At 40.2% G+C, this 27854-nt stretch overlaps 1 protein-coding gene across 8 annotated transcripts in view; it reads left to right on the top strand.

The window, feature by feature from the left end:
* PAG1 (phosphoprotein membrane anchor with glycosphingolipid microdomains 1) overlaps positions 1 to 25944 on the top strand; it is a 116032-nt gene extending 90088 nt beyond the window's left edge. For 7 of the 8 annotated variants that reach the window (XM_051612549.1, XM_051612545.1, XM_051612548.1 and 4 more), the window contains 6 exons: positions 4700 to 4911; positions 6430 to 6481; positions 7029 to 7125; positions 9950 to 10548; positions 15155 to 15214; positions 16811 to 25944. In XM_051612549.1, the coding sequence (XP_051468509.1) occupies positions 4787 to 4911; positions 6430 to 6481; positions 7029 to 7125; positions 9950 to 10548; positions 15155 to 15214; positions 16811 to 17161 (1284 nt within the window). In that variant the 5' untranslated portion in view covers positions 4700 to 4786 and the 3' untranslated portion in view covers positions 17162 to 25944. Of the gene's footprint in view, positions 1 to 2462; positions 2513 to 4699; positions 4912 to 6429; positions 6482 to 7028; positions 7126 to 9949; positions 10549 to 15154; positions 15215 to 16810 lie in introns of those variants that run through there. The other variant, XM_051612553.1, reaches the window with a different exon arrangement.
* Positions 25945 to 27854: the final 1910 nt, after the last annotated feature.

The following is a 27854-nucleotide window of genomic DNA, read 5'->3' as shown; positions in this document are numbered from 1 at the left end:
CAGTTGGAATTGTCACTGCACGTGTTCCCTGCAGTTGCAGCCTGTATCTTATGCTCAAAACTGCTTCACCCCAGGTACCTGTTTCTTTCTTCAGTTTGACAACAAATTTGTACTTGCAGGTCCTACAGTCCTTTCACCACTGACTCAGACTGCACCAGCTCAGTTCTACTTTCTCCCTGCAGCAGCTGCAAGGAAAAAGAACACATTATTCACCGTGGAAGTGCGAGTCATGCATTGAAATATCTGTCTTTCTGAAACCACAAACATAATTGGGCATTTAAGTGCAATTTTGAGGAAATGGCTGTGGGTGCTATTTGTCATATAGGTTCCACTAATTGCAAATATTGATGTCTAAAAAGCAAGAAAAAGTTCCCACAAGAAGGAGCCATTTTATTCAATATATTGTAAGGATTAGTTTTCTGAGCTGACAGTGGCTTTGAAATGTGAACACAAGCTGGTGTTTACATTTTGCCTGAGGTGGAATAACCAGTGTTCTTATCCAGGTGTTCCAAGCCTGTCTCTATTACCCTTTCTTAGACTTCAGCAAATTATGTGGACATTTCTGTGGAAAGGGTACAGTGAAAAGAATCTTCATCTTAAGTGATCTTCACATGCAAAAAAAACCCCACCAAAACCCCCAAAAAACCCACAAGAAAGCAAAACAAAAAGACACCAAACCAACCAAACAAAAACAACCAACAAAAACCCAAACAAAACAGTGCAATTGGCTGTTGTTCTGTCTCAGCAATGCCTCTCTGCAAGGTTAAACCATTCAAGTCTGGCAGCCTTTCAGGGGTGGTGGTAGGACTTCTTTTCAAGCCCAGCAGAAAGACCCCGTGTAAGCTTCACCTTTAGCAGGAGGGTTTGTGTCCAGCTCTGAAGCACCCTCTCAAGAGCCACAAATCCCTGTCCCTGAACGGAGATTCACCAGAGGGCAGTACAATATAACTTTTTGTGGTAAAAGCAGGAGTTCACCATGTCAGCTCTCTTAAGAGCTTTTTGAAATGAGCTGCTTGTTGTTCCACTTACGATTGCAAATAAGTTTCTCTTGAAAACCATCCTCTGAAGTAGCTCCAAAATCCATTATATTAAGCACACATTAACGTTCTAGTGTCCAGGCATTCATCAAGTGGAAGCAGAGGCAGTGCAGACTGTTGTATTTTTTATGTCTCTCTGCCAGGTCTCTGTCCAGGGCTGGGCAGGGCAGCTGGTGGGCACTTGTCCAGTTTCAAGTATTTCAGCAGCTTTCCTGTGTTAAAGGCACCAGCCCAAGTGAGTCCTATTTCAGCCTTCTTGTTTGGGAGGCATTAAACAGTAGGATTAAGCCCCTCTGATGGCACTTAACAAGAAAGGGTTCACAGCAGGTGAATGCAGGGATGCTTTTATTTATTTATTTATTTATTTATTTATTATTATCTATTTACTTCCAGTTGTCCTATGTGCTGAGCAGCTTCCAGGTCCTCTGGCACTTACACCAAACTCTTGCCAGTCAAGGAGCTGAGAGGGGTCACTGATCACATCTTGCCTGCTCAGCTTCCCTCATGAAGGGCTCCATCCGTCGTCAGTCTGTTCCAGTTTATGACTGTATTTTGCTTGCACAATTAACTGGTGTCTCCAGCAGCTGCCTCCCCTGGTTCAAGTACCACTGCATTTTTCTGACCTTTTCTGACCTCTTTCTCTGAACTTACAGTCAAAGCTTTGGTATCTGAATTCTTGCTCTTTTGCTGTAGACTGACTACATCTCTGTCCTTGGTCATTCTCTGTGCTCCATTTATTTGGCTTCTGCCTGGTAGGTGGGATGCCTCATGTCCAGCTTCAATCTTGCACTTTGCTCCTGAGATTCACATGTAGGTCTTCCACAACTCTCTCCCTCTCTTCTCACTCCTTTTTAAGTTCAGTCTCAACTCCATCTGCTCCTTCTCATCCTAACACATACTAACTCTGTACTGAAGTCTTCAAAGATGCTCCCCATGCATCATTAGCTTTCCTTAGCTCAAATATTATCTTTATTTAAAGGCCAGCAGCTTTAAGAGTATACATGCAGAATAAAATAATAACTTTTACTACTATATTAGCTTTTGGTACATTACTTAGTCTTCTGAGAGGAGTATAGTATTGTTCTTCAGGGTAAGTTTAAAATCATTAACTTAGTAGTAGAAATAATTTAAATTCTATCTTTCAAGACAACTTTGTGTCTGCTTAAAAAAAAACAAACACGTGATTCTGTTTTAAGAAAAAAGAAAAATATGCTTAAATCTCTGTTCTATTTCTTATATTTTGCTTTGCCCACTATTTGTAAAAAAAGAAAATAGGTTTCTTTTTCATGTACCTTATATCTTTTTATTTCTTGGGAAAACTAAGGGAGAAAATAAAAAAAAATGCTGAAAAAAGATTTTATTCAGTTTTCTTTTTTTTCACATTGTGTTTTCATGTCATCTTTTTTTTTTTTTTTTCCAAGGAAGGAAGAAAATTAGTATTTTCTAAAGGCAAAAAAGTGGGGGAAAAAAAGAAGGTAAAGGGTCATTTAATAATAATTTTTAAAAGCTTTAACAGGGCAGAAAATGTATTTGAAAATTCATGAAGTTGAAAAGAAAAATACTTTCTATTCTAAACACTTAACAAAGTTTGGAGCTAGTTAAGGCAGCCAGTGCCATGTGCTTTGTAATGTTTTCTAAATGTTGGCAGTCCATCACCTCTACAGGAATCCATCCCAGTGCACAGTGCCCTTGCACCTTATCAGGGAGTTCTTTGTGGGCATTACACCAAGTTTTCTCCCAACTAAATCTGATGTAGCTTCTTTTAAGGTCTCTCCATTTCACAGTGATGTGACTGTGACTCAGTGTAAAAATAACTTCAGTTTTGCTTTTAAACAAGGATGAGGCAGGGCTGTATCAGATTCATATCTGCAATGTACCTGATTTTTAGAGTGGTCTACCACTGCTTTTAAATGTTAGTTTTTCAAGCACTACCAAGATAACCACAGAGGCAACACTGCTTGACAGTGGTTGTCCCCTGCGGGCAGTGGCTCCTTGTTGTTTGTGCTCAAGGCCACCAGTAAGACATACCTGTGTTTTTGCAAGGTGTACTACATCTGCTCTTCCCATCCTGTGTATTTATGGGTTTAGATAAGTTACTGATTATTTGGGTGGCTTATAACTTCACCAAACTAGAAATATTTAACTACTCTTTGAAGTTTGTCTTTGCAGGATTGGCAACTCTTTCCATTTTTTGTTTGGTTCTTCCCATGTCAAGTTATTGCAATGTCATTAATATTGAAAAGCAAAAAAACCAACAACAAACAAACAAAACCCAAAAACTAACCAGCAAAAAAAATATACCCAAACAAAAAACACTAACTTTTATCCCCCGTGGATAAAACAGTAAGAAATGGGGTTTCGTGGAAGGTGTCCAGAAGTCTGATTCTGCATTGTAGAAACCAATGTGACCATTTTATGTAGGAACAGAAATGTTACTTTTAGGAGTTACCCAGTTAAGTTTCTTATGCTGATGCTCCAGATTTCCTTTGATGTGAGTGACGTTTTTCTGGAAATTAATCTTTTTTCTTGTAAGATTTCAGTAACAAAATGTTGACATGCTGTGTTTTTTTACAGATATGATATTGGTACCTAGTTGAATTTGCTATATATGCATAAAATTAAAGAAAGTCTTAGTGGCTTTAGACATTGTTCAGTCTTATGTTTGTGACACTTTTTCGTTTCCAGAATGTAACTGCTCATTTCGTAGCCATTGTATTCAATTTTGGTGTTTATCAATCTTGAAATCTGGCTGAAAGCCTGTAAATAGACTTTGCACAACTTCTTCCTAAATTAGAGAGAAACTGATATATTCAGCAGTGCAGAATGAAAGACTTATTTTTATTTTTGTCACGTCAACAATGTATTACATTAAAAATAGCTAGAAAATTTTAGAATATATTGTATACCAAAACTTAAGTATTGTAAATAGTGTTTGCCCAGGATGTTTCCCTAGGGGCTGCTGTGCTGTAGCAGAAGTTGTGTTTATACAAATTCTTAAAACTGCTCTGTCTACTTTTCTCATCAGTTGTTTTCATAGACTGGGCTAGAGAGAAGCAAAAACATAAAGTTCAGTGCCGTTACTCTCCAGACATACTATTAAGAGAATAACCGTTTCACACAGATATAAGATTAGATCTGATCTACTGTAAGAACCATTTTTGTGGTATTCCTTTGAAAGACCCAGCTTATTTGTCCCTGAACTTTAAGCACCGAATCATGTGTGGGCAGGAGATGTTAAGAGGGAAGGAGGTGAACGCCTGCTGCAGCTCTCCTTTTGGTTTGCTTACTTTGCAGAAGCTGTAGTTGGTTTTGAAAGCTCACTTTCCACTGAAGTTAACTAATATCACTGCAAAAGAAACTACTCTGTCCCTTGGAGTGGATTTAGCAACTTGTTCTTCAAAATACAAGTACAGAGATACTGTACTTCCTTTTGTTTGTGTTGACATTGGAGATAGGTAACAGCTGGCATTAATACTTGACAAGGTTTGTTCTATGTCACCACCAAAAATGTAGCTGAAAATCTCCTTGGCTGGCTGGCTTGTATTTGATACTGTTTTTCTGTAAGATCTGGATTTGAAAATCTCTCCTGCAAGATTTTTAGCTGTCAGATTCATTATCTTCAAAATTTATACTCACCTCTAATGGTGTTTTTCTTTCTGCAGAAACAGAAGGTGCATGCAGCACAGATGCCAGCCTTCTCCAAGGAATAACCTCTTCATCCCCAAGTGACACCAGCTCCTGCTAGTACCATGGGGCCAGAGGGTGGTTTCTTAGGCAGTGGACAGGTCCACATCATCCTGTGGGGAAGTTTGGCAGCCGTGACAACACTCTTGTTCCTCACCTTCCTCATCTTCCTCTGCTCCAGCTGCAACAGGTAAGGTGTAGGAGCTTAGCAGGCAGTAGCAGTTCTTGAGTCAAATAGTGCAGGGATTAAAATAGTGCAGGATTAGCTTCTCTAATAACGACTGAGCAAGACATACTGAGGGCTTAGGTGTAGAAGTAAAAAAAACACAGTACAAAATCTGTTTTCAGAGAAACCTGAATTTGAATAGTTCTGTTATTTCTAAAATCTAAAATTAATTTTTCTCTTTTGCTGTGAAGGAAAACTACTGTTCTGTTTGCTAGGTGCTTTCTCCTCAGCTGGACCCTGGAGTGCAGGATGCTGACTGTTAGCAGATCACACTGCTGGCCTGAAACTGAGAAAATTAGGTGGCCATAATAGGACCAAAAAAGTATAGGTAAAAAGGAGAGGCAAACAGTTGCTATGTATTTCAGCTTTGCTTTGGCCATTCCTGAAGAATAGAGAATTGATCCTGCCATTCAAGCCAAAATGAGTAAGAATCAGTGAAAATAATGAATATCTTGTACCTTATCCTTATTTTCTTTTCTGTAAAGGGTTTGAATTCACCAATACAGGCACTTCTACTGAGTTTGTTTTTTCACATTTCAAGGCTGAGCCGTGCTGATGGCACTGGGGAGCTGGGCAGCTCAACCCACAGGGGCTTTCCACCAGGGCAGACTGGTCAGAGAGAAAATTAAGTATTTATAAACTTGAACTCTGCTCTGCATTGGTCAAGCCTTGCTAGCTCTGTTTTCTTATTTCCCAGTTAGGTAGAATTTTAACAATTGCTAATGTTGGAAGTAAGGTGCATTGCAGACTTCAGAAGAAGAACAGATTTCATATTGTCAATTTTTTCTCACCTTTTTTCCATTTCATCTTGGAGAAGGATTATTATTTTTTAAGCTCATAGTCTGTTACAGTATTTCACAATAAGAGCTGTATTTCCAAAATGGTAAAAACTGGAAACATGATCCATACTTTGAGTCCTGTGAAGTGCCCAGTGAAGCAGGATTCATTTTAAAATGATGAAGTTTGTAGGCCTTCTTGAACTGCTCATGTTTATTATCATGTGGTTCTTTGATTCTGTGACTATTAATTATAACTAGCATTCTGAGTGGGAGTAGGCTGGATTTTGTTGGCCTTTGCTAATTCTTCATAGGAAAACACTTTTCACTGACACGGTGTAGGGAACTCCCTAGGTAATCTGTCCCCAAAACATGTATCTTGCGTATCTCTGAGGATTTCAGATATTATTAAATTGAGGATAATATTTTTATTATCATCCTTATTGTGATCTTAAACTGAATGAGAAAAAGGGTTGTGTGCATTTTTTGTACCTCTTCAAATATGTTTACTGTCACCCTACTTCAGTGGTGACCTTACACAGAGGTCATGCCGGTAATAATTACCCTGTAATAATTTTCAGTTTTTCTATTTTCATTTATTGTGAGTCACAGTTTTGTTCCCTGCAGGTGTGTAAGGTCTGTTAATGATTGGCATTTGTATATTGGCATAATCTGTAGAAACAGTTCATACATCTTTTTCATTAAGGGAGAAGAAGGCCAAACATCAGAATGGAGATCATGAAAATCTGATGAATGTGGTAAGTATTTATTTCTAGCAGCTTACATCTGTCTTGTGGTTGGTTTGTACCATGCTCCTTGCAAAAAAAAAAAAACACAGATTGGAAAATAGCTCAGGAACTTGGAGAAGACTGAGCAAGGGAAGCTTTAAAAGTGGCAGAACAGGAAGAAGAGAAGAACTTGTGTAGACCCCAATAATCTGCATTTTCTCAGTGCTTTTTCTGCCACCACTGTACTCCGGATCTCCTGCCTTTCTTTCACTCTGCAGCACAAGGACAATATGCCCTTTGTCAGCTGCTGTCTTCCCATAGGTTAAAGCCATGGTAGTGTCCTTTGCTGTAAAGGTTGGACAGGAGATCACTCTGGACATACTTGCATTTATTTGTTTTAACATCTGTAAACACAGGCACCTAAAGCTTTGAGTACAGTCAGCATGGTTTGACTCTCCTGCCAACAATACCTGTGAGTCAGAGCTTCCGAGAGCAGAATGAAATCCGTCACATATCTATTTATGCAAACTTTTATTCTGATCCAGTGGTGGTTATATTTCGCTAATTTGTCTTGCAGCCTTCCGACAAGGAGGTGTTCAGCCACTCCCTCACAAGTTCAGCTACAGAGCCCCCTCCAAGCAGTGAGCAGAACGGGGCCCTCAGCAATGGCGAGGGTGAGTAGTGAAGCCCCAGCAGCACCATCCCCTTGCTCCCACCTCAGCTGCTCTTTTGTGACCCCTCAAGTCTTAGGTTTCTAGCTGTCAGCTTTCCAAGCACACAGTCATGCCATTTGCCCCAATATTCTGCGTTTCCCTCTCTTCACTTCTGGAGTGGCTGGGCATGCAGCTCTCTGGAGGGCAGTCAGTCCTCTCCCCATAGGACATAATTCACACAAAACTTACCAACAAGTTAAAAAATGCAGCAAGCACGTTTGCCATGCTGCAAAGTCAGTAGCCCATCCCATGGAGATGCTGGCATTTCAGGCTGCATCTCCACCTCCCTGCCAGGGGTGCTCTGGTAGAGCCCTACACCCTGTCTCCCAGTCCTCCCTGCCAGCCAGCACTGGGGAGCTGCTAAGATCCTCCTCTGGGCCACCAAACTACATCTGCAGAATGACCAGACTATCAGGCAAAGACTGCAGCATTCCCTAGTCTTAGCCAGCTGTGGAGTCAGGATCTGTCATGTGACCAGAAGATGCAGTTGTACTTTGGAACTTCATTCCTGGAGGCTGTGGAAATATTTCAGGTCCTCCTCCAGGGACTACAACTTTGGATCGTACACCCATGCTGTGCAAGGCTGTCACTTTTATTTTTGCATTCTAGAAATCACACAACATAAATAGGCTTTCTCTTTTTTTCCTTAGTCTTTGCTTTGCTGAACACTGAAAACGATTCACAGTGAAGTACTACTGGAAAATATTTTACTTGGCTGCTCCTAAAAATAAACTCAGTCTAAGCTCAGAGCTGCTGGGAGCCAACTGTTGTCTCCACACTAGGCACTGACACCATGGGCTGCGCTCCTCATCTCCTGCCTCCTCATCACACTGTGCAGAGAGACAAGTACCTAAAGGCATTTTCATCTTTGGTTTTGCAGCTAATTACTGTTCCCGTCCATGGGCTTGTTGCATATGTAGGTGTGTGGCTCACCAAGGACTCATGCACAAAGCCCTGCAGCAGGGAAGCATTCTCTTTGCCATGAGTCACCACACATGCAGCTGTAAAAGCTGCTACTAAAAGTCGTGCAGTTTTCAGACTATCTGATATTACTCAGTTTATACTCTGCATAACAACCCTTCTGAATAACAGGAACCAGTGTGCTTCAATTTCTTATTTATACTTTAGGCATTCTTCTTGTTTATTGTTCTTTATTTTGCTGTTTCTGCTTGCCTTTTGAGCAGGGACAGGTCTATGGAAGGAACACTATCAAACATTGGTTTCTTTTCGTTTACCCAACCTGCCAGCTTTGTGTTTATGCAAACCCCTCATCTATGCTTGCCCCTTCTGTGCCACTACCCATAACCACAGGAGCATGGAAATGTGAGCTCTCATTAATTCTGATTATACACCCCAGGCTGGCTGGGGTGAGTGCTTTATGGGGCCTGTGGCAGTGCTCTGCATAGCACAGAAATCCCTGAGAGCATGCACCAGAACGGGAAACTGTGTTCCAGCTTCTCCAGGCCAGTTCCTGATGTTCCTCAGGAAGTCTGCAGGCATTCTGGGTAGTAACTAGGACACCTTGAGGCCTAGTCAGGATGCAACAGGACAATTCTTCCTGTTCCACCTGTTCCCCTCCCTTTGTATGTAGGAGCCAAGTGAATGGAGAATGATGTTTTTATTTTCTTCTCCTCCTATCTCCCATTCAGACCATCTCATCCTTCCAGTTCCATCCTGAGTTTTGCTGTCAGCATACAGCTCCCTGCTGGTGCTGACTGCATGAGTCTGCATACCCTGAGCACAAGAGAAAGCAATGTCCATGGGAACCACCAAATCAAGCGTACTGACTACTTCAGCAACACTTTATGTCATCATGTCAAACACACTAAAGGAAATGGAAGAATAGGTTGACTTGGCTGAGGGAGTACCACAAGAACTGTTCTAAGAAAAGAAAGCTAGTCAAAGAAAGGGTGTCACATGAGGTTACACCTGAAACATGCTTGTTTGTGCCCATGTATACATCCCAGAATGCAGGCAAATACCAAACGTGCACTGTAAAATGAGAAGTCCCATAGATTTCAGTGCCTAATACCCTCCAGGGACAGGTGACCCGCTTCTGGGACTTAAATAACATGTTCTGCCTAACACTACTTTCTGAAGCCTGGTCTTCACTTTCGTGCATGTGGCTGGCTCATTAGTAGGTTGTCAGCCTACATGATGTGCTGTGAGACTAAGAGAAGCATGGCATAGCCTTCCAGTGGGGAGCTTCTGGTCTAGTGTGCAGGGAGGCTGAGCATGGCGGGGCTGAGCGAGGTGTGATGCTGATGAGAATTTGGCCAGCATGTTAAACAAGGTGAGGGTTGGTTAGGGAGAAGGCAAGAAGGCACTTTCTTTTTTTGATTCCAAAGGACAGGGAAATGAAAAGAGGAAAATCAAACAAGGCTTTTTTAAAAGGCTCTTTGTTTGAGGCCTCCCACCAGCATTGCCCATCTGAGACTGCTGAGCAGTCTGTAAGCATTCAATACAACCAAGTACAGCTGAACATCCATACACACCTGCACCTACCCACCTATCCCCTGCTCTCCTGTGGTTGCCAGTGCTATATAATGTAACTTGGTGATGCACAGAGTGTTTAAGATGTTGTAAGAAAGATATTTTAACACTAGAGTGCAGAAATTTCTGTAACTGAAACCTTATACAAAAAGCATGATGACGACTAGAGATTTCTGAGCATTAGGATCATTTATCCTTTCCAGTGAGACACAAAACCAAAGTGATGAACAGAGTATGAATTCACCTTACAGTTACACATTTGTTTTAAATACTTCCTTGTAATTTTCTCTAGTACTCTCAGAGGACAGTACAACTGCCTGCATCCAACCTTATGAAGAAGTACAGACGTCTGTCTCTGATCTGCTAGATCAACAGGATAGTCTTGGGAAGTCTGTAAAATGTCACCAGAGCCGGGAACTACCCAGTATTCCCCCTAATACCACCATGGAAACCATCATCTCAGCCAGAAATGCAGAAAATTATCAAGGTCTTGGAATGGAAGGGCCTTACGAAGTCTTGAAAGACAGCTCCTCTCAGGAGAACATAGTTGAAGACTGCTTGTATGAAACTGTGAAGGAAATAAAAGATGTTGGAGCAGTAGCCAGCATGGAAGGGAGCTGTAACAGCAAATCAAAGGCATCACTGGCTGTTTCTGAAGGTCAGAATCAGATTCCTGAGTGCAGAATTGAATCAGCAGAATATGCATCTGTTGACCGGAATAAAAAAAGTCGCCAAAGTGCTAATTCAGAAAGCCCTCTTGACAACACACCTGATGTAGAGGATGAGCTTCCCCCTCCAGTACCCATGAAACTTCTTGATGAAAATGAGAATGTGCAAGAAAAAGAAGCACAAGAAGAAGAAGTGACAGAAGGAGCAAGTAAACCAGAGAAGGTAAATACTGCAAATCCTTGTACTTGTCAAACAGCCAAATAATGATACAGAACATACGGGTGGGAGAGGATTTTATTTTTTTGTAAAATAACAAAAAAATACCAGGGGAAAAACAAAACAAAACAACACTCCAACTGATGTAAGACTGTAAAATACGGAAATATGAAAATGTACAGTGTAGTCTTTGCATTGTAGGCATGTACTCATTCTGTTGGAGCCTATATTTTGGATTCTTGCAGTATCCACTTCATAAGGCTTTTCCCAAATATTATCCAGAAATTGCATAGGAGGCTTCTGCTTCTTTGCTTAATGGTATCATACTTGTGGGAGCTATTAGAATAGGTATCCAGTATCTCTGTCAGCATCTGTATCTTGTTCAGCATCCTCTCTTTTTTTTTTTTTCTTTTTTTTTTGGAAACCTCAATCTGCAAAAAGGAGAGGGAGACATTCTTGGTGGGTGCCCTAACTTCAGATGTGCCTCCTTTGTTGCACCACCTTGACTTAGCTGTGCAAGTGTTAGGCATCTGCTTAAAGCCACTCATCTGCTTTCTCTCTGCAGGAGAGAGGGACAGAAAGAGAGATTGCAACTGTAGGCTTTTGTATTGTCAAATTCTGTATGTCACACGCAAACAAAGTAATTTCTATCTGCTGAAATCGCAGCAAAAAGTTGTGTTTTCTCAGCAGCTTATTCTGGCTCCCAGCCTACAGACAGGTCAGTGGTGAACTCCTTGAAAAACAGAATGATGACATCTTCAACAAGTTATTTTCCCATTTTTAGTTTTTCACCAGAGTTAATTTTAAGGATGCTTTCAGATCATTGCACAGAGTTTTCATAAACTGTTGAGTTTGCATTTTTCATAACTAGGTTAGATAACCTATTATTAATTGTGAATGAAAGAAGTGTGGTTTTAGGAGATTAATATAATTTTGGTGTCTGAGTCCTCAAATACTAGGTATTGATGAAAATTTGAAAAAAATCCTTAATATGCAATGTGACATTTTAATGTAAATGTTTACCTGGAAAATTATGGCAGAGCTGAGGTATTGTTACTTGTTTCTGGTTGTTCTCTTATTTGAGGTATTTCAATAATCCAGGCAGAGGGCAGAAAAATACCTTGTTAAATAACCATGTAACTTAGAAAGGACAACTGAGTCAAAATTAGTAAACTGGAGACTACTCATAATGTAAAAATTGTTTATCTGGACTCTTCAGGGCACAACCTTACAAATAATGAGCTTGCTAAGTAAAAAATTAAGATGTGATTGTCAACAATAATTTACCAACACCCCCCCTCCCAAATTCAGGCCATATGTACTTTCTAATTAAACTTTTAGAGGAACAGCTTTCCATAACAGCCACATTTTTCCTACCAGGTGTGAAAAGACTTGCAGAAAATCATTGTGTTTCCCAGGCACCGATACAAAGGAGAAGCATTTGCCGGTGTGTAGCTCCCCAGCACGCTGTGTATACAGTGTCAGTAACTGCAAGGAGTGGGAATTGATTAAAGTGGTTCAGGTTTTGAAGGATTAATCAAGAAGTGACACATGCAGTCCCCTAAGTGCCAGAAAAAAGGAGTTTGTCTAATTAAAATTTATTCAGAGCTAAAGCCACCCTGAGTTAAAGCTTCGGCAACATCCGATCCTTCCCGTCTGGGCTGCTCGGTACATGCATTATGCATCGAAGCGTGTGCCTGTCCTGTCCTTGAGAGCTACAGCTGCAGCAGAGTTGGAAATGATAATTGATGGAATATATAAATGTCATTATTGTTGGCGTTCTGTGGGGAGGGGGTTGTGGGATTGTTCTTCTGTTGTGATGATGATAATTTTTCCCTCTATTTTGCTCCTTCAAACAATGCAGAGCAATGCCTCGTTTTCTCCGATGTGGCAACCAAAACCAAGATGTTTATGGAAATGTATGTGATATTGATAACTCTCGTAGTTAGACATACTCTGTAGATATTTCTTTTTGCTTCTTCTCTTGTGAGGCTGCTTAGCTGCCCTGCTTAACATGACATCCATATCCCGAACTTTTCAACCTTCTGCTCTGACTCTGATGAAGAAAGAGGTTGGGTATAAGTCATGTGAGTCTCACTACAATTAAGCTTTGGTGTAATAGGGCATCAAGAAGGGACAAGCAGGGAGGCTGCTTGTGTGACCAAGACTTCTCCCTGCTCACAGACAGAAAACAGACCACGTCCAGGTTCTTTCAGCCTCACCTTGTGAAAGAGGGCAGCCAGGATGATCCCCAGCCCATGCTGGTTCCTGATGCACACTCATTTGGGAGACAACTGGGTTGATCAAGCCAGAAAGCAGTATATAACAGCATGAAAAAGATAAAGGATCCTTTAAAGTGCCAGACATGCAGTAAATGGGTGAAGAGTAATTATCTAGATTGGTTATTTGCTGTGACACAGCCAAATCCTTTGGAAGGTTTTGGAAAGAACCTTTTGGAAAAAAGATGCCTTTAATATCAGTATCACTTGGAAAAACTTGGGTGTAGCTCTTCTAATAAAACTGGAGAGGCAGAATAGATTTTTCTTTAATTCTTCCTTTTTAATTAAAAAAAAATGAAGTACAGATCTCCTTTTTCACCCGGGTCTTTCCAGAATGAGCACTGGTAGATATGCTCTCCATGTGTAAATCTGCCTGCTGCCATCTGATTTCAGACTTGTGCAGCCTGAGGATGAGCAAAACATCTCTTAAAAATGTGCTAGAAGAGAATGGTCATCTTGTTCTGGTGCCCAACTCAGGAGCAACATCTGAGCCAAAGAGCAAAAAGTCAAGTGCTGTCAAAGGACAGAAGGAAAGTGGAAGGCAAATAAGGATACATGCTGTTTGTGTTGCTGCTGTTGAGGTTTCAAGCATGATTTGTAATATTGCTAGGTAAAAAATGTTTAGGAGCAAGTATTTTTTTAGTTTCCAAGATGACAATTCTGACGTCAAAATTGACACGTCACAGGTTTCACATTTAGAAGGAATGCTTGGTCACAGGGAAACAAGAACAGGACTGCCAGCACCCTGGGTGCTTGTCAGTACCCAAGTAGGAATCTGTAGAAGGGGTCCTGATACATAGTGGTTATAGATACACTGATGAGAGGAAGCAAATTCACTAATGAATTTTGCAAACACATACTTGTTTTAGTGTGTGAGGATGAAAATACTAATTTATTCTTCAACACAAAAAAATATCCTGCAAGTAAGAAAGACTGAACTGAGCTGCTGTAGTGAAACAGATCTAATAAAGGGCTAAGCTACATTTGAACTTCTCCATTTTCTTCCTTTTTTTTTTGTTTTGTTTTTTTTGTGGGGTTTTTTTGTGAGTAAACAAACCACTGGTTAAAGAGCACATTCTCCAGAAGATGAGAAAGAAACAAGGAAGTTCTTAGTTGTGGGGGAAGGTCCCTGGAGAGAATCAGGCAGACTGCAGTGCTCTCTAGGCCAGGGTCTTCAGCAGAAGTGCCCCAGGGGTTTGAAGCCTGGTATTTACCAGAAGTAAAAATACCAAGAAAAATGGAAGTAGGAAAGAATCTGTTGTAATGAGCCTCTGTGGAAAAAAAAAATCTTGTGTGTAGTATGTGCCTGGATTTTTGATTGCCTCGTTTGTCTAGTATGTGCCTGGATTATTTGATTGACTGTGCTAAAAATAGCTCTACTTCACCTTGGTCTGCACTGGAAGAAGTCTGAAGTATTTTAGGCAGAGCGTTTGCATGAAGCTCCAGAACGAGGCCCATTTCAAACAGTGCTGTAAGGCTCCTTCTGGATCCCTGTGGAGCAGGACTCCAGCAAAACCTACTCACCCCAGAGGGAAGGATGGCCACTGTGAAGTAGCCAGAGTCTTCATTGCCATACAGGTCCTAAGACATTTTTCATAAGAGCAAAATGCTGCTCACTCAGTATTTTGTGACTGGATTTTTACATGTCACTTCACATGCTTGAAGTTAGACTTGATACCAAACCAAGCCCTCCATCCTTTAGTAACTTTACTGTGGGAGCTGGATCCAGGCAGATGCTTTGAGGGTGGAGCTCCCAGTCTCAGGGGTGGGTTGCAGCAGCTGTTCACCATGCCTGGTCTGACCAGCAGTGCAGCTGTGCACCTCCTCACAGCTGCTGCATTTCATGGCGCAGGAGGATGTGGTGCCTCCCTTGCAGCACTTCCAGGAGCCCCTGCATGATGGGTAATAATCGTCAGGAGGGTGCCAGTGAGGATTGTTCTTTTGTTATCTAAAAGCATATCTGAAAATCACATGGAAGGCCAACTAGTGTGTCACAGCAGCTGACTTTTAGTTGTTCAAAAGCCTTTGCAGACTCTTGCTTCATTAGAAGTGTAAAGGCAGGGATACAGCAGAGCAGAGTTTGTTTTGTTACATAATTTTTACCCTTTTCAGGTCAGGATAAGAGCCGATACAATAAAAAACTCTAATAACCTCAGGGCTGTTACCTCCAGAGATGTACTTTGGATATTAGGGATATTAGCTATGTAAAATGGAACTAGTGAGCTAATGACAATAAAATATAATGTATTGATTGTAAACGGGAGGGTTTTATTATAGGCTTCACACTGAGGTAATGAGCCTTTTTTTTGTCTTCTTTTCTTCCATTTTTACAGAGGCTTAGTTCGATATCTTACAAGTCTCGAGAGGAAGATCCATCTCTTACAGAAGATGAGGTAGGTTTCTTGCATGAAATTCAATAACTAACGAGAGACATTTTTCAGGCAGAGATTAGCATAAGCTCTGCATGACCAAGCAGGACCCAAGAAAGGTGAAAATTGTCTGCAGGGAAAATGAAAGCTGAGGTTTCTCTGCAGAGTTGGCACTGCCACATCCCTGAAATCAGATACATTCCAGCATATGGCTCTATCAGGTCAATAGGTTAAAATGGTGAAAGAAAATAATGGGAGGCCAAAAGTGGCTTAGGGTGGCTTCTTGATTTGGATGGCAAGCTCTACTGAAGAATAATAATAACTAGCAGCCTTTTGAAACATGCTCCATGTTGTCCATGCAAAGTGTTTGGGGCTCTGGGAAATAAACTGAAGCACAATAGAAGCACTGAAGCATAAACTGTTCTTAAAAAGTCTGTGAGTCAAATAAATTGTGAAGATTGAAACAAAGACAGGAAAGTTAAAAAGAAATAAGGTTGCTTGTGATCATCTCCAATACACCCATCCAATTTATAAATATGTTCTCCAGACACAAAAGTAAACACAGGCCTGGCATTTAGCTGGGTGAGCTAATGCTTTCTGCTGGGAGAAATGCACCCAGACATTAATGAATAAATTGATCCTTGAACTGGGTTCATGTAATTTAATGCTGGAAAGGGTTGAAGTATGGATAAGTGGAAAAACCATTTTTGTTTGGTTGGCTAAAATAATTACGAAGTAAGAAGTACTGCCATCTGCAATTGGATGTCTCTCTTTATAAAAAATAAAAAAAATTAAAAATACAGAATTGATAAAGGGATGTGGTTCATTTGCATCAGTCACTGTTAATTAATGGTAATGGACATTATTATACCAATCTACTGTTTTAAGTGGATTGATACAAATCCAGAGTGTCCTTGCATGTTTGGGAAGGACTTTAAATGTAACAGAAGAGCTATGTTGCAATTGTGTTACTAGGTACCAGAGAAGAGTGAACCCCTGTGCAAGGGGTAGTATACACTTGGACGGGGAGAGGGAGTCACGAGTGGCACCAACCCAGCAAGCCCTCAGCAGAGGGCTGTGTGTGGACATGGACTTCTCCTTCCCTTCTTCATTAGGGGTCACCTTTGTGCACTTGCTTGAGCATAAAAATAATAATTTTTAAAAGCTCAAGGATCAGACAGCATCCACCTACATTACAGCAGCCAAACGTGATCATCCCTTTGACCCCTGTCTCCCCACAGAGCCCAAGCTGGCTCCAGGACCATAGCAAATCTTTCAAGAGCCCCTGCTCACAAAGCCATTCCCTTTTGTCCCATGTCCAGTTTGCCTGCAGGGGATTTATGTTCAAAGAATTTCTACATTTATAAACCTCTTGTATAAAGCATTCTTTTTTGAAAGAAAATCAATTTATAAATGCATGCCAGAACATAAATTATTTGTAAGAAATGTGGGAGTTTTTTGGTAAGAAATGTGGTGGGTTTTTTGTAAGAAAGGATGGGTTTTTATAAGAAGATCCTGTCTTTTTATAAGCAGCAGGCATCCTTGTGGTAGAAGGGGTACAAACTGGCACACAAGCTTTACGCCATGCTTAAATACTTAGTGTGTGTCTCCTCTTCCTAGATCTCAGCCATGTACTCGTCGGTGAGTAAGCCGGGACAGGCCATCAAGGCAGTGGATTCTACTTACACCTGTATTCAAGAAATTGCATCTCAGAGGTCCCCGTCGATTTGCAGTGGCCTCTATGCAAGTGTGAAGGACTTTGAAAACACCCTAAATACGACCACTGTGCCTCAATCAGCAGACAGACCAAACGGGGAGCTGGAGCCTGACTATGAAGCTATCCAGTCAGTGAGCCAAGAAGATGACAGGACCTTGTCTGTGCCTAACACCAACCACACTGCTCTTTCAGGAGAGAATGACTATGAGAGCATAGGGGATTTGCAGCACCACAGGGATTTCACCAGACTTTAACTATTCCAGCAGGCAGATTTATCCGCTAGTATTTTCCAAGGAACACGTGAAACATGGAGAGGGAAGGGCTTCTCCTTTTGAGTAACTAAGTGAAGTAGAGGACAAAAGTTGTGGAGAAGCAGCATAAGTTTCAGCCAGGGTGTGCTGCCTGCCATGTTATTCTGGGTGGTGGTTGGAGGCTCATGGGAAAGGGTACGTCAGGTCTGAATGACAACCAGGACAACGTGAAGGCTTCTTTATTGTTAGCTCCCAGACAACCAGAATTTGGGAAGGAGTGCCATGCCTGTCATCCTGATAGGATTACATACCAAAAAGACTGCCTTTACTCAAAACTAGCTTTTCTTCTGAAGATATTATTATCTGTCATTTGCTTCAGAATGTTTTTCAAGCATCATTCAAGTTTGGGCATCCACAAAGTTGAGCAAATCATGGATCACTGTACCTCAACTCAGACTTACTTTGCAGGGCTGGGGAAGGTGTGCCCACTTCTGTGTCTTTTGGGGAGCTCTGTCCACATCCATTGCAGCTGAAGCGCCAGCAGCAGTACTTCACAAGGGACCTACTTCAAATGTACTTGAATTAATTATGTTGGCTTTTTCTCTTTTTTTACGTCAAGGGCTGTAGAATATGACTTGCAATATTTGAGACGTGTATTGGTATTTGTAGGGGTTTTGCTTAATTGTTTGTGAAATACGGCTTTAAAGTGGCACGTGACACCCTTAGCCTTCTTGCTTTGCTGCCTCACGTGCACACATACACCTACACAAACACACACCAGGCAATTGTCATGTTGCAAAAAGTTATGCAAATGAATGCACTGGCGTAATGTTCAGTCTAACTTTAATAGTGTTGAATCTTTTTTTAAAGACTTATATAAGAAAAATTATGTACTGTGTTGAGTGGATGAATCCCATTTTTGTTTGGGCTTTATTTAGTTTTCCTTTAAATATTTTCCTTTAATTTTTTTTCCATGTATATGAACAATTGCCTTTTTTTTTGTCTTCTTGAGCAAGGATATGGAACATGCCTTGCTGGTTTTACAATCAAAATAATGGAGTCTCTGTAAAAGAACACTGCCAAAGGGCAAAAAGAGGCAGAAGAGATGATGGGATTTAGCCTGGGTCCTCCTTGTTCCTCTGGTAAAAGGAGCAAGAGGGCAACCGAGAACTTCTTGGGGCTCTGACAAGGAGTTTGAAAGCCACTGGCTTTTTAAAGATGCCAAATAACTCTGTTACTATTAAAGAAAAAGTACAGTGCTTGGATGAAATAAGTAGGTACTGAGTTGATACTTCTCTTTTCTTCAAGAGTAGTCCAAGAATAATCCAATAGCAGAGAACTGGCATTGTGTGAAATGCCTTTGTACACAGTTATGTGTACATGTGTGCATATATCCCCATGTATATAAACATACACATATAACTTGGACACAAGTATATATTACAGTTCAAACTTGGTACCAGTCAAATACATGCACATACATAATAATCTGGCATGTGCTTGAAGAATAGTCTATTTTTAATTCAAAATAAAAAGTACATAAACTGCGGTTGGTTTATTCCATAGTAGCTGAAATAGGTTTCGTTTCAGCTCAGTTGGTACTGAGATTTTTTATACCAGATGGAGTCAGTCCTTCTCAGATCACTGGCCAGCATTCAACATCACTTGGTACTGCAAAGAGCAAAACAGATCTGGTTACAGAGGTTTATTAGAAATAAACTCATGACTGAAAGAAGTGTACTGATTTATGGGCTTCGCCTTTAAGTGGTACAGCTCTGAGGAGCAGTGCAAGTGTGTAGTCAAACTCTGCCTGCAGGGTGATTCAAACTTCATGGATCCTGACCTCATGTGACAGTGCAGCGCAACTGATCTATAACTCTCTTCCTTTGAGACCAGTCATACATCCATCTTGTTCTTGACTATCCTGCCATGCTTCCACAGCTGCAGCAAACCCTTTGCTTCCACTTTATTGCAGTGCTTTATAAAGCTTGTATCAGTCTTCCTTTCTGGAGCTTTTCCCTCAAAAAGAATTTCTATTTCTGTTCCCTTGAATGTGAATTCATGAAGTTCACCTTTGACTCTTTTCTTCTTCTACATCAGACTCTCTAAGGCCAAAGATAAGATGCACCATGTTTCAGAAGATCTGTTGTGCTAAGTCTGGAGAATTTCTGCAGTTTTTAACTATGTGCTTGCTGTCTGTTCCTTGCTCAGGGGTGCAGGTTTGTATATGTCGTACTCAGTCTGACTCCAGCAACTCAGTGGCAGGCATACCATTCATCTCCTGAAGTTCCCAAATACATCTCAAGATGTAGTTATCCTCTAAGGATTGTCTTACTCATTACATGATGACTGCAGTCTTTTGGAGAAACAGTAATAATGTGAGGTTTTGTCAGGTTCACTAGATTCAATTTCAATACCAGCTTATGGATAAGAGGTAAAGCCAGAATAACACCGAACTCTTGATGGTAAAATTTTCAGGTGCACAAGAAGAAATCAAACATAACTCTAGAAGTGCCCCCATCAAGATCAGCAAGGCAGAGGATGAAGGGGGGGTGTCAAATTTCTCTTTGCAGTTTTTCAGAGCAGGATCAAGATTGTGAGTTCAGAATAAGGGACCCAAGACTCAGGTCCTTTCTTCATTCTTTCCCCTGTTCTGACAGCTGCTCCTTGAGACCCCCAGACTTTTGTTTTCCACAGTAAAATCCCTCCCCCTCTCTTTTTTTTTTGTTTGTTTCTATTTTTAACCTTCCTTATACAGCCTCACACTGGGAGCTCAGATTTTGGAGTGCTGCTTGCAGGATGTCTGCCTGCCGTTGAGACCCCTGTACATTGGACTCTTAAATGCTGCAAAAAGGAATTACCCTCTCAGACAAGGACACAGGGGAATCAGTAACTCCCCTACAATCTCGCTAAAGAAGAATGTTTCAGAATTCACTCCAAGGTTCCTAAGTACATAATTACATCTCTTGACAAAGGCTCAAGCTTCTGTTCTTGTTCCATCTTCCCAGAAGTCAGATCTGTTCCTTTATGGCTGTTGCCAATGCTTCCTTTTCAGTAATACATTGGATAGAAATTCTTTTCCAACATAATCCCCAAATAGATTAATCTGACTGTAAAGGGAGTCTCTTCCACTTGTTTCTTCATTTCTAGTTTTTCCCCTTTCACCATATTCATCAGTAAAATATCAGCATCCAAAATGATGTATTTGTTACCTGGTGATCTTTTCTGGGGAAGCTTCACAGTCTATATCTTTGCCTCCATTTTCTGGCCAACTATGTAATAAGATCTCACATCAAATAGCCCCAATAAGGCCAAGACAAGCTTTAATGTGTGTATAATGTGTGTACACTAGTGAAAAGATCTGGTTTCATTTCCTTCTGGTAACTGGTAGAAATCAGAAATGGAGTTTGGTTGTCTCTTCCATGAATCTGTGTCTCCTATGGGAGTTATCCTCACCACAGAGCTAAACCAGTTCTCACTACATACCTAAACCAGTCACCTCTTTCTACCATGGTAAATGCAAAATTGCTTTCCCAGTCACAGAGGGAAATAGATTCTTCACAGATACTTGTAGCACAAGCATGTACCTACTTACCATGGTTAGATCAGTTACAGTGCCTTTTTTACTGAGTAGCTTGTACTTCCATACTCTTTTCCATACCATGTTTGTTTAACTCAAAAGTTCAAAGGGACAACCCCAACATCTACTTGTCTAAGTTGGAAACAGCTTTATGGAGACACATTAAAATGTACTGCACTTCAATCAGTCCTACAATAGCAATAGTCTCCCACAAACATCCTCTAAAAAGCCCAGTAATGTAGCTACAATGACTAAGCTTTGCAATAAGATTTATTAGGCTTCTTTTCAAGAACTGAACTTTTCTGACAATGAGCATTCAGGGAGGTGGTGGTCTTTATCCATGTCAACAGTGAAAAACTAGTTGCTTCCATTTTTCTACTATTATAAATTGCAGGCTTGCTTATATATAGCAGGATACAAGAGGTGAGGGATGAGTAAGTGCAGGGATTCATACTCATGAGTCACCCGGAACTGGACTATCCCCACCGTAACACTGGCTGAGGACCTTGTGCTCTAAGCCCTTGTCTATCGTGCCTTCAGGGAATCCATCCTGCGGGGATTCTTCTGGGCTGTGTGCTTCTCCATGGCTCCTTGAACAGCTCCTGTCTGCTGTCTTGATCACAATTCTGTGTATGCGGTGCTCTCTGTTCAACCTTTCAATGGTGCTTTTATAAGATGCTGGATATATGTTTTCAGTGTGCTTTCTGAAAGCTGACGTGTAAAGCTGTGACATGGAGTGCTCTCTCTAGTATTGTCTCCTTCCCAGAACTTTGCATTAGTTGTGTCACTCTGGCTACAAAAGGCTGGCAGTGCTGCCCTGTCTTGTGTTTATCCCACACAACCAGAATGGAGTCGTCACACATAACAAGCCTAGGTTGGGCCACAGGTGGTTAGATGCAGCCATTTGGGCCAAGTGCCTTGGCTTGAATGCAATTACAGACATGACTCTTACCTGTGCAATGCGGGATTGGAGACATCACAGAGCCCACCTCAAGGACTTATTTCTCTCCTATTGTGCATATGCATTTGTTTGCAATATGACTGTAAGAAATCTGTTTCTGCAACAAACGTTAATTTCGGCCACGGTCAAATGAAGGACTTCTGCTCTTAGGCATATGACCAGTTATTTTATACTAATATTATTTATTTTGGTTGAAACATGCCTGCATAAGGCTGTTATGTGCCTCACAAGTAACTTGGTGTGTGAAATCTACTGCAAAACAGGAGTAAGCACAAAGATGATCAGCCCAAAAGGTGCTCCTATGGTGGTGTGCTGAAGACTTCCAAAGGCAGGTCTCTTCCTGGAAGCAGGGAGCATAACTGCTGATAATATGACTTCATACCCTGGTGACAAAGTTGATTTGTAGCATCTCTTTTGGGATTGTCATGGCTGAAGACATTGCCAGAGCAGATCTCAGCCTTAAAAAAAAAAAATTCCTTGTGAGCTAGCAACATAGGTTGAGGATTATGCTAAACATAAATGCTATGGATGGAACATCACAGAGATAAAAACACAGGTTTCCCATTCTTGAAGGAGAGAGAACCCCATTTGGTTGGGTCAGCGTGAAAGATCCTGGGCTTACAAAAAGTATTAAACAACAAAAGTATTAAACAAATTAATTGCCTATGTCATAATTTTCCAGGAGTGCATTAGGGTATCACATACACAAGTCACTGTTTGTTTCCTGCAGACAACAGAAAGATGAAAGCTTATTTGTAATACAAGGTTCCCATTGATTAATTGACAAAACTTACTTTACATGTAAGCCAAAGGTCAGCAAGAGTGTCTCCACAATGTTGACATATATTTAAGCTGACTCTAAATGATCCAGCTCAAGTGTTGTAAGCAGAATAACTAGAACAAGTTAATGCTCTATTTGGTCTGACCTGCTCCCATAGCTAACTCCAGCATCCCAATTTCTGTAGCAAATGCATGGATATTCTTTGTATTACATACCCATTGCTGTGCCCAGTTTATAGATAAAACTTACAGTTCTGCGTTTTCAAACTGTGAGGTTTTGGTTCTGGAGCTCTTCAGTTTCAAGTTGGCCAGAAGGACAGTCACTACAAATATGATAGCAAAGTGCCTAAAAAATAAAGATGTTTCTGTAAAGGTAAGGATGCTCACTGATACTGCACAGTGACTTGTCTTCTGTAAGTGGGACTCTCTTGCCATACACATTCCTAAATATTGGTTTTCATTTGCAATGTTCATTTATTGTTACAACAGCACAATCTGACAAGGTCTCTGCAAATTCACTGTCTAATTTTAATTAGCATATGTTTGTTACAGAGAAGATAAATTGAGATTCTTTGTTCAGTTTAGAGGGCAGCTATGTTATTTCTCATACTTTATGATAATGCAACAATTTGTTAAGAGTATTTACAAAGTATATATTACTTGACTTCAGAAGGCTTCATGTGAGATGTCAGAATGCCTCCCCTTCACCACAAGACAATGTTACCAACTGTTGTCATTTTAATTTTGTAATATCAAGTAAGAGATTTTAAACTTTACACATCTTATCACTTAAAAAAAAAAAAAAAAGTGATGATGTTTTGACTTCCTAATGTCTACAAAGAGATTCTCGTATTTCAACTTTCAGCAAAGGTTGGATTTGGGCTACCCTCTTATTTATGGAACTGCTCCTCCCTGCCATGTTCACCTGTCACCATCTGAGTATCTCTCTTGTCCTTGATTAAATATGGCAGCTGTCCAGAGGGCACAGAAGCTGCATCATCTAACACTTGTGAATGGAACTTTTTAAATGTGTCCATGAGATTTAAGTGCGTGGACTAAGTCAGATGTTTTCAGGAAATCACATCCTGTCCTGCAGACTTCTGCAGAGGTCTTCACTTTCCTTCAGGCAAGTTCTGTAGCTTGCAAGCACTCAACTGATGCATTGTAAGAGGTGAACTGGTGCAATGTTTAAATATATTAGTAAAAAACACTTAAAAGCACAAGAACCTTCTATCTCATGTCTGAGGATGCTGGAATTTGGTCTTGATCTCTGAGGCTACTTGAGAATGATCATAACAAGTCTCCTCAGAACATCCTACCAGCAGACAAGTCATGAATGAGATGTGGATCACTCTGGCGGTTCCCGAGTTTCCACACGTACCACCTTCATGATTTCTAGCAGGGCCTGTCTCTGTTCTGTGGTCATGACTACTTAGGAATGGCCCTTTGCTTCCCAGTCCTAACCTCTTTAGCTTAAGAAAGGGGGATGTGAGCTGGTTCTCCAGTAATCTCACCAGCCTTTCTAGATGCGAGTGTGCTAAGCATCCACCTGCAAACCCAGAAAAGAGCATTTACTGTCAGAGCAAGACAGATATAGCCTACTGCAGCAGCTAGGAAGAGAGAGGTAAAAGGTAAAATAGCTAAATTTCATTTGCATTTCACCCATGTCACAGACTACCTGTTCAGAAATGTTTTTACAGTAAAAGAGGTTACAGTTAAGGGACAAGTTGCCAAGAATCTCACAGGAGCTGGATGGAATAGCTTATTATTCTCATTATTTTCTATACTCAGAGAGGCAGGGGAAAGTCCTTTCTGCCCCAGCATGATGCAGTTTGCTGATCTTTTATTAAGCCTCCATATTAACAGGAATGAAATTAATAAATAAATTCTAAATACACAGGTTTTCTTCTATCATAGACCCAAAACAGACAAATGTAGATGCTCTAATGTAAGTACTGTGTGCAGATCTGGACTTGCACAGATGGTCTTTAGCAAAAACAAACAAACAAAACCCCCCAAAAAGCTGGATTACTTTATTTAAATAGAAGTATTTGCATGAGACAAGGGTGCAGGATTGGACCCTAAGACAGAGCTTAAAAGTTTGGTGCTAGGTATTTTTGTTTGTATTTCAGTGAAATATATTTTTTCCTTTTATGTTAGTGAATTGATATGACTTCTGTAGGAACAACAAAAACAGTCTGGTATATGGATAATTATCTCTAATAGCTATTACTAAAATCATGCCTCAGTAGGAGTGACTTTGAATTGGGTGCTATAGGAGCTTCAGCATAAAATTGCTATATATATGGAACATTGCATACTTAGAACATAGTGGATCAATATATGTAATTAAAGACACTTATTTTATCCATTGTTTTATAATGGAAAAATATTACTGGAATGGTTTTCCAGCAATGTTGTCTTTACATAGTGTTCTAGCAACAAACTGTGTTTTATGGACAACCATTTGATTCTTTGGTCACTGATGCAGAACTGCAAAACATCCTCAAACTAGTATGAGCTTCTGAAAAAAGAGGATTAGAGCTGTCTGTGTCTAGTGTGCAGACAGTTAAATATACTATGTGTTTCGGATCTGTAGGGAGTGAGAGAAGCTGGAAGAAATTACTGTAGTGTATAAACCTGGAGTCAGTGCATGCAGGCTTTTGAGATGGCACTAGCTGAGGCTTGTTTGCTACATGAAGAGTTATTTGGCTTGCTACCCATTTGAAATCAATATAGTTTTATTAACACCACTGCAGACACTGAAGTACTGTAGTTTTGCAGAATGTATGTTCCATAACTCATGGCTTGGCTGTAATTGCAGGGCTTATCCAACTCTTAGAGCAGTTCAGACCCAACACTAAGTTGCATTTTGTAAATTGATAAATGCCATTAAATTCCTCTCACTATTTTGAAGTAGTATACACAAGTTGATGTCATTTAGTCATACCATTATTCCAAGAATCTTCATCTGATGTTTCTAGCCAATTCAGCTTTTGGCTGCTGAAAGCACAGTAGGTAATTATGGTTATTTACTGTAAATACAGACAAGTTTTATGGAAAATATTTCAGGGGAAAAAAATGCTACATAAACATATGAGGCAATTGTCTGAAAGTAAGAACATAGGTCAATAATATAAAATACAGGTTTTATTTATGTACAGTAGTATCCTAATATTTACTTGTTTATATGCAGAAAGAAAATCTTAAGATTCTGTACTGTATTCTCTGAAAGCTTTTAAAAGAGGCTCTGCCATTTTCTTTGGTTAATATATTTGCAAATAACTTTTGAATCTATTGGAAATCCATGTAAATTATGTCAAATGGAAATGTCACATTGCAATGAAATTAGTTTAATTTTTAAAAAGCCTGGCAAAATTAATTGGATTGAAATCTATATATAAATTCAATAGCCAGACAGAATAAAACACAATAAATAAATTTTGTCTTTTGTTTTGGTTTTAATTTTGTCTCTTTTTGTTGTTTTCTTAACAAATATTTTATTCAGTCCTTGTAGTCACTTCCTCCTGCAGGTCCTAAAATCTGCATTATTTGATAGAAATTTGTTTGTTCTGGGCATTTTGTGCTGATTTCATTATCTGACAAGTACTATTAAGTCTTCTTTGTGTTATATAGCACCTTACTCCTCCCAGAGCCACAATCCTGTCACGATTCAAGCATACACACAATAGCACCAATTTAAAATGGTCTCTAGACTAAAGCAGAAACTCTCATGAATACAGTAGCACTATTCTCTTCAATGCAAGTAAGAATATTAGACTTGAGCCTTTGAAAGTTTTGCTGCTTGCAGCATTTTTAAAGGGTGCAATTACCAGCCTTATGGATTATCTTCTGAAATAGCCACGGCATTTGATTCCTTTTCCCTTGCAAAAGATGCTATCCAGGCAATGTTCCCCAGCCATTTGCTGCACTGCCCTGTCAACGGCAAGACTAATGTCTGTAGAAACACTTTGAGAACATCCTGAAACATTGCAGAGGCAGCTGAAGCAAGACCACAGGTGAATATATAACACAGATTCTGTATGTAAGTCTAACAGAAGGAAATGTTTAAGCATGCCACTGGAGAAAGGCTTCTTTGTACACTAGAGTGTGAGGCTGAATGATACCTTGCCTGCTGGGACTTGCATTCTCCATGAGTTGCACCTTCCCCCTCATTATCTTTAATTACAGATAAGAGTAGAGCAGCTTTACCCATTTAATATCAAGTAGTTACTGATTAATGGGTTCCTGGAAAATTCACAGTGCAGCCATGGACTGTGCTGAGCTGAGAGGCTGAAAAATTAGACTGAGGCAGACAGATAGTATCTGTTCACTGTCAAGGTAATGGCTCCTTAATGTTTAATTTTGGAAGTATATTTTAATACACAGAGATACAAGATTTTAGCTCAAATAGGGCACTGTAAAAACAATGAAAATTGCATGTGAAAAATAAATCAGGATCTGATAGTTTAAAAAAACGGGTTTTACTGAACATTTGTTCATGGACCAAGAAGCTGCAAAATACCTAATTTGAGACATTTTTAAAATAAAATAACTTACTGAATACTACTCAATACAGGCTGTTCTTCTGAAAAATGTATACATTATTATTATCAAGAGAACTCTATCACAGATACCTTTTTATTATTCTTCATTCTAAACAGTTGCTATCAGCCATAAAATAGTTCTATTGCAATGTCTAGCTTCAGGTTTCAGGCCAACTACATAGCATTATCAATGTGGCTGGCTGAAATACTGAACAATTTGCACAGATTCTGTCTAATCATGTAGCTGCATGCACACACTTGGGAATAGAAAGTACGAGCATCTTTGTTCTCCACTGATCTTTGGCATGGCTTAGAAGCAAAGCTTTAAGCTAACGGGAGCTTGGTATGCAATCAGGAACACACTGCAGTGACACCTGGTGTTTAAAATAGAATTACTCCCTGCGAAGTGTGACTGTCAATTTATTTTTAATTGGGTACATATTCACTCAAAGACTCACTGCTCACCCTGCGTTCACAGAGCATCACATTATATTGAACTAAAAAGTGTTGGAGCTACAGAGTGGCTTGACACCACTTGGTAGAAAATCTATCTCACAGATTAGTTTCAAAAGCCCAAAATTGCAGTGACATGATCTTTCATGAACGGCTGTTCTTCCTCGCACTCGAGCTGACGAGATACTTTATCACTACTTCTTCTCAGCTGGTTATTACACAAATGAGATTGACCCTTCGTATAACTCACACAACTGGAATTTCCGTGCAGCCTCTGTGGAACAACTGATAGGCAAGAACACAGAACTGTCTGTTCAGGCAGAAATCAGGGATTCCAAATGAGCCATATTGCTAGAAAGTATATTAGAACTACAA

Source organism: Apus apus, chromosome 2 (assembly GCF_020740795.1).
Source record: "Apus apus isolate bApuApu2 chromosome 2, bApuApu2.pri.cur, whole genome shotgun sequence".
Taxonomy (NCBI): Eukaryota; Metazoa; Chordata; class Aves; order Apodiformes; family Apodidae; genus Apus; species Apus apus.
This window is presented reverse-complemented; position numbering and strand designations above follow the sequence as displayed.